Source organism: Rutilus rutilus (assembly GCF_951802725.1).
Source record: "Rutilus rutilus genome assembly, chromosome: 8".
Classification (NCBI taxonomy): Eukaryota; Metazoa; Chordata; class Actinopteri; order Cypriniformes; family Leuciscidae; genus Rutilus; species Rutilus rutilus.
The window spans coordinates 25,372,568-25,379,572 of NC_140222.1; the positions used below are offsets into that span (position 1 = coordinate 25,372,568).

At 34.9% G+C, this 7,005-nt stretch overlaps 2 protein-coding genes across 2 annotated transcripts; one reads left to right on the forward strand and one right to left on the reverse strand.

Moving 5' to 3' along the window:
* Positions 1–1,718: 1,718 nt before the first annotated feature.
* On the reverse strand, positions 1,719–2,716 carry mrpl54 (mitochondrial ribosomal protein L54). Its single transcript, XM_084417259.1, has 3 exons — positions 2,540–2,716; positions 2,228–2,384; positions 1,719–2,120 (listed from the first exon to the last, which is right to left on the reverse strand). The coding sequence occupies exons 1-3, from the start codon at positions 2,655–2,657 to the stop codon at positions 1,988–1,990; spliced, it is 408 nt and encodes a 135-aa protein (XP_084273385.1). The 5' UTR covers positions 2,658–2,716; the 3' UTR covers positions 1,719–1,987.
* fam32a (family with sequence similarity 32 member A) lies at positions 2,708–4,315 on the forward strand. The gene is made up of 4 exons (XM_084417260.1): positions 2,708–3,033; positions 3,225–3,384; positions 3,572–3,625; positions 3,710–4,315. The coding sequence occupies exons 1-4, from the start codon at positions 2,966–2,968 to the stop codon at positions 3,776–3,778; spliced, it is 351 nt and encodes a 116-aa protein (XP_084273386.1). The 5' UTR covers positions 2,708–2,965; the 3' UTR covers positions 3,779–4,315.
* Positions 4,316–7,005: the final 2,690 nt, after the last annotated feature.

The window sequence follows — 7,005 nt, forward strand, 5'->3', positions numbered from 1 at the left end:
TAAAATTACTTAAAAAGCATTGGATTACCTGAAAAAAAAAAAAAAAAAAAATTCAAAAGAGTTTGAAATTCAGTTTATGCTGTGGAATCAAAACTGATATTGAGAATTGTGAAACCATGATATTGTTACTGTGAAGTCAAATTGAGATTTTGGTCATATCGCCCATCCATATTCTTTGCTAGATAGCAGAAAAGGTTCCCACAGGTTTACATACAGTATGATTTTTTTAATAGTGTTCACCACAAGTAATAGACTACATTGTAACCAGAAATAAGTATATAAATGGCTGCTATTTTGCATAAGTTTATATGTAATTGCCAGAAAGAAAGAAAGAAAGAAAGAAAGAAAGAAAGAAAGAAAGAAAGAAAGAAAGAAAGAAAGAAAGAAAGGGCAGAGATGTAGTTAGGAATGAAAAGTCAGAAGGCCTATGTAGTTTCTTCATTCACTGTGACCTATACCTGCACTGGATGGCCAATTTCACATGTATTTTGTGTATTTTCAAAATTCAAAATACTGTATTTTTTATTTAAATAAATTTTTTCACACAGTATTTTGTATTTATATTTTTTAATACATTTCCATGTATTTATGCCCATCTCTGAAGACAGAGATAGAAATGGACGAATAGATAGACATACAGACGAATGATATTGACAGACGATAGATACAGACGAATAGACAGACAGACAGACGAATAATCGATAGATCGATGATAGATAGACACAGACAGGTAGACAAACAGATGGATGATAGATAGACAGATGCTAGATAGTCAAGAGAGACAGATGCAGGCCATAACTAGAAAATATAATATAGATTTTTTTTTATAGTTAAATATATATATATATATATATATATATACAGTGCAATGCATAAGTGAATACACCCATGCTAAAGTTGACTAAAAAGAGGAATAAAAAATCATATTTTGGAAATTGAACTTAATGCCTTAATTTAAAAAATTAGGAAAAATCCAACCTTTAAGGACACCAATTTTCTTTGTGAATGAATAATGTATCGTAAATAAATAAATGTTCTTCCTTAAAATACATGGTGCATAAGTGAGTACACCCCTATGTTAAATTCCCATAGAGGCAGGCAGATTTTTATTTTTAAGTATTTTTTTTTAAATAAATTTAGGATACTATGCATCCTGATAAAGTTCCCTTGGCCTTTGGAATTAAAATAGCCCCACATCATCACATAGCCTTCACCATACCCAGAGATTGGCATGGGGTACTTTCCATAAGATCATCTCTCAATGCAAATCAAACTAGCTTTTAGGCTAACTGAAATAAAACCATGCCAATCTCTAGGTATGGTGAAGGCTATGTGATGATGTGGGGCTATTTTAATTCCAAAGGCCAAGGGAACTTTATCAGGATGCATAGTATCCTAAAAAAAAAAAAAAAAAAAAAAAAAATCTGCCTGCCTCTATGGGAATTTAACATAGGGGTGTACTCACTTATGCACCATGTATTTTAAGGAAGAACATTTATTTATTTACGATACATTATTCATTCACAAAGAAAATTGGTGTCCTTAAAGGTTGGATTTTTCCTAATTTTTTTAATTAAGGCATTAAGTTCAATTTCCAAAATATGATTTTTTATTCCTTTTTAGTCAACTTTAGCATGGGTGTATTCACTTATGCATAGCACTGTATATATATATATATATATATATATATATATATATATATTTTTTTTTTTTTTTAAGACACTTTTTGACATCGCACATTGATGATGGCATCAGAATTTTATTTGTTCATGTGACTGAAATGAGATCAATAACAAAACGACAACAATAGTAATACAAAGAATGACAACAAAACTAGCAAAAACACAACCACTTGATCCTCAGAAACAGGAGAACCAACACACCGGCAAATCTGGCAATGTCCGCTGTGCCCGCTGGGAAAGCAAAGGTTCACCCAGGCTTTGCTCTCAAAGAAGCATGATTCATATAAGCATTCTGTCCATTCCCTCTACATCTTTTTGCCTTTATGCAGTTTATTATGTCTCCAAATATGCTCCTTCCTTAAAAGCTTACAGTATTCCCAACTGTCCGGTTCCAGTTCATTGAGTTTTTTGGGTGGGCCGAGGTCCAACTGAAACAGCCTGAAGACATGGGACAACAAATGCATCTTGAGTTACAAACCTGTTATTTGTCTAGCTAATCTGAGATGCAATAAATGCATTACAAAGTAAAATACACCTCATCATACCATTCTGGATACTCCTCCTTGGGTTTAATAAGAGGGTCTTCGCCCTGTTTCAAGATGTTGACTCCAACTGCATGCGTGCAAAGTCTCACTGGATCCTTGCACACTTCTGGACCCTTAAGAACTTCCTTTACCATTCCTTTACCTTTTCCTTTCATTACTACGAGAGACAAAATAATACTTTATTAAGAAAATATATTTAAAATATGAATGCAAACCAATATAAACATAATAATATTATATAAAAACAAATGTTTTGAAAATTGGTCCTCCAAGGTCAGAAGGCATATGTAATAGGTACAAAATAAACCTTACCTGGTTTTTTAGCATAACTACGGTGTTGAATAAAAAAAGTGTTGACAAAATGCTCGTTATAAGCATTCAGAACAGGAAAGTTTATCCTCTTCATAGAATGTAGTACGATATGTGCCATTGTGCCTCATCGGATCTTCCACCATGCTGTTTGAAGTGTACGCGTGACGTACTTCCGGATGACTCTGGAACACGCATGCGCGTTTTGCGTACGGTCTAGTCTAGAAACTTCAGTTTCTTAAAAAATATATAACTAGCATTCAGTGTCACATAACAAACCACAAATGTGCAAAATATAAGGAAATAAAATGTAAAAACAGATTATTAACAATCTATATCTTGTCACTCCTGTCCTGTAGAGGGCAGTAAGACCAAGGATAAGTTATAAACACCACCGACCGTCTGTTGTTTAGACGAAAGCAAGCCAACATGTCGGAGTACAAATCTGTCCAGAAAGGGTCTTTAAACCTGAAAGGAGTCTCTTTAGCAAGTAAAAAGTATGTATTTGATTATTGTCATGCTTTTCTAAATATCAAAACGTTTTAGCTGTTATTTGTTGTGGGGAAATGTTGGCGTTACCTGTCACGACAGCCGTTAGCTGTTATGCTAGCGTTGTGTTGATGTTGTTCCAGTTGTATAAGTGTTATTATGAGTGCAGTTTTACTTCTTTTGGGTTTTTTTTCTATAGAAAAAAGAAGAAGGAAAAGGAAAGGAAGCGTTTAGAGGAGCAGGCTATGGCCTTAGAGGACCAGGCTATGACCAGTCAAAATGAAAACGGCACTAAGAAAGTTTATGTTGACAAAAGGACGCCAGCACAGATGTCATTCGACAAAATACAAGAAAAAAGGGTATTTATAACATTATATATTTGTCATCTATTGTTTTAATGCCGTATACAAATACTAAGTGTATTTTTTGTGGTATATATTTTGAATTCCAAGTAATAAATTGTCAGTTTCACCGAATGAAATTGCTCTGACTTGCCATTGGATTATAAAGTGATATTCATTCTTTCTTTATCATTTTTGTTATTAGCAAATGGAAAGAATTTTGAAGAAGGCCTCCAAAACACACAAGAGAAGAGTTGAGGTAAGGTCAAATGATGTTAATATTCATATTTTAAGTAACGTGTGTGTGTTTTAATTAATTTGTGAATGTTTCTTTATGTTACAGGATTTCAACCGACACCTGGACTCACTGACAGAGCATTACGACATTCCCAAAGTCAGCTGGACTAAATAAATGTCGATGGCTTTTCAGCTGGATGCTTTCAGAGCATCAAATGCTAATTTTCTAACAATGAGTACTGAAAAAAAAAAAAGGTCCAGGGTAATTTTAACATTGTTAGGCCAGAGTATACTCTGTGATAGATTTTTCAGACCACTGTATGTTAAAAAGTTAAATTTTCCTGCAATTGCTTAGTCTGCCTGCAGTGATCATTAACTTTTGGTTAAACTATTTAAAAAAAAAAACTCTTTACCTTGGCATATAAGTACAGGATGTTATTTTGTATTATTTGCATGCTGTAATGATTAGTAATAGTTGTTGGTTTAAGAGTGACAGAGTTGAGACCAGTGGATTTCACACTATTACTTGTTTTACGTTGCATATGGACAGCTTTATCTTTTTTTTTATTACTCAACTTGTGGATGATATTATTTTTTTTCCATAAGATATTCATTCTGTGTTCATTAAATGTCTATGATTGGCCAATCAAAGTTGCATAAAGAAACCAGAAGCTGTGGAATAATTTCAAATAAAGACTAGTTATTAGTTTCATGAAGACTATAAAACACAATTTTTCCATTTAATACAAATATTTCATGTATCTAAATTGCACCAAACAATACATTCTGAGTCCAAGTCTAACTTGCCTGTAAACAAAGACAATATTGTGCCAACTAAGCTCATGTATAATACACTATGGCCTGGTTTAACAGACCTTTCAGAGTAGGCCTTAGTTCAGTTAGGACATTTATAGCTTTTATAAACATGCCTTCGAAAAAAAAAAAAACATTATTGGGTCACTCCATAAAACGGTGCCTTTTGTGTCCCTAAGATATAATCAGACATAGAATTACTATAAAATATAAATTTGTGATTTAAAAACATAATAATAATATGTATTACTTCCTCAATATTACATTACATTAAAGTCGATTTAAAATTATATTAAATCATTACAATTACATTTATGCTGGTAAGGATTTTGGCCTGTCCCTCACTATGATTGACTTTTAATTTGCAAAATGATACAAAAATCACATTTGCATAATATACCAAGTATAAGCAATGTTTTGGAATAAGTATACATTATTTTGTATAAAATATAAATAATTGTATCGGTGTCCCCTGATTTAATGTCAGCCCTGTTACCCTCACCAAAAACCCTTGTAAAATAATGGTACGTTCCAGTGTGCATCTTGAGACAACAATGGCACTGACATATTTCAAAACTAATTGCTTTCAGTTAAAACAGCTCAAACATGAATTTTAGTCTGTGATTAGTAAGCCTTGTCTGTGAAACGGGGTATAGACTTCAGTCAGAGTGGCATCATATTTAATTTTTGACAGGAATGAAAACGACCCTGTGAGGGACAGAATACAGTGTGTTCAGTGGATTCTTGTACTGTTTTTTAACAACTATCCTAATGTTCAGCTGGTGAAAAGTCTCTCGGAAAAAACCCCTCCGTAAACAGTTTTAAAAGTTGTGAAAATTACGTGATCTAGGACATTTATACAGTGCGTGCCATTGTAAAGGTGGTCCATCTCTCACAGCCTCGTTTTCTTCTGCGTTAAATTCAAAATGGCGTCTAACCTGACAAAGGTTATAATCGTTGTTGCTGTTATTTAATTTCATAAATGTTTTTGTAATAATTAAAATGTAATTTGATGTACAATCTAAGTATAATGGCACAGAAAACCAAATGCTGTTTGTGCTCGCCATTTGGTTAAAAAAACATGTTGCAAGACTATAATTCCAGCAGAGGGCGCTGTTGGTTTAGTGACTGAACTAAAAGATTCTCACGCTATCACGCATCGATTCGTCTTCAAAAGCTGAGACATGTGAATTATAAGGTATATTTTATGTGCCACAAATAATCTTTATCCAGAGTAACTTAAGTGTGTTTATTCTAAACAATTTTTTTACCAGTGTGAGTTCCGTTGCTGCAGGTAGGCAAAATCAAAAATTAAAAGTTACGTTTTCTGACATGACACACAGCAACCTTCGAAAGAACCTCTCATTATTTAGAATCATTGTTTAACGTACTAGTTGACATTTTGAGTATTATTTAGATACACAGCCAGTCAAATATTTCTTACATGTCTACTCAGCACTGTTTATTGCTTATAATGGCTAAATAATCTGCCACATTGGAAAATAACTCCCATTCGTGTTAGATATTAAATATTTGTTTGATGCTAAGGACACGTCATGCTGATCTGTGATTATACCCTGTGGTGCAGCTTTGATAGTCAGTTTATGACGGTGTAATTAACAAGGTGATTATGTGGTTTACCATGTTTTATGTGTTTTCATCCCGTGTGTATTCAGAGTACACGTGCACGCGCACAAGTGGCCTAAACCTTGTAATTAAAGGGATATTTCACCCAAAAATGAAAAATCTCTCATTAATGTCTCACCCTCATGCCGTTTCAAACCCGAGAGACTTTCGTTCATCTTCGGAACACAAATAACATTTTTTTTTTTTATGAAATCTGAGAGCTTTCTGTCCCTCTGTTCACAGTCTACGCAACTACCACTGCTTGACACGTGAGAACAAACCTCATTGCAGAAAGCTCAAACGTGCTGCGTAACACAAAAATTAACCTCACTGGTTTTTGATGAAGCTCAAACTTGCTGCGTATCATGAGAATTAAGGCCAATTTATACTTCTGCGTCGGGTGCGCGCAGTAGGTACGGCGTAGCGTACGACGTGTATCATACGTCGTACCCTTCGCCGTACCCTGACGAGCACCTCCTCAAAAATTTAACTACACGTCGCGACGACGCGGACCGCAAGATCTGGCCTTGGTAGCATCGCATTTCCTCCTACGCATTTCCGGCGTGTTCTTCTGCACCGCCCGACATTTTTAAATTCGGTTCAACCGTCAACAGGTTCACGGGTCGCACGTACCATCTCCTCCGACGCATTCTCTCATTTCTGCCTTTTAGTTTTAGTAATTTCACTAAAATTAACTGTTTTTCCACCTCGATAAGCTCCAACTCCAACATGATCCGCTCTCTTTCAGTCGCTTAGTAGCCTAAACTTAAAACAGCCGCGAGGAATCTAAATACAGTGGAACATTAAAACCCGCCCCCGCCAACTAGCGTTTCGGCAGTGGAACTGCAGTGGAACACAGACATAACGCAGAAGTATAAATGCTCATGACGGCGTTGCCTACGACGTACACTACGGCGTACACTCGACGCAGAAGTATAAATGGGCCTTTAGGGCTGCACGATT

Excerpts from the sequence above, each read along its gene's own strand:
- mrpl54 (XM_084417259.1), bottom strand. The coding sequence starts at position 2,657 with ATGGCACATATCGTACTACATTCTATGAAGAGGATAAACTTTCCTGTT. Across the intron at positions 2,385-2,539 it reads TAGTTATGCTAAAAAACCAG|TAATGAAAGGAAAAGGTAAA; the intron begins GTAAGGTTTATT and ends TGTCTCTCGTAG. Across the intron at positions 2,121-2,227 it reads AAGGAGGAGTATCCAGAATG|GCTGTTTCAGTTGGACCTCG; the intron begins GTATGATGAGGT and ends CCATGTCTTCAG.
- fam32a (XM_084417260.1), top strand. The coding sequence starts at position 2,966 with ATGTCGGAGTACAAATCTGTCCAGAAAGGGTCTTTAAACCTGAAAGGA. Across the intron at positions 3,034-3,224 it reads GTCTCTTTAGCAAGTAAAAA|AAAAAAGAAGAAGGAAAAGG; the intron begins GTATGTATTTGA and ends TTTTTTCTATAG. Across the intron at positions 3,626-3,709 it reads CACACAAGAGAAGAGTTGAG|GATTTCAACCGACACCTGGA; the intron begins GTAAGGTCAAAT and ends TTTATGTTACAG.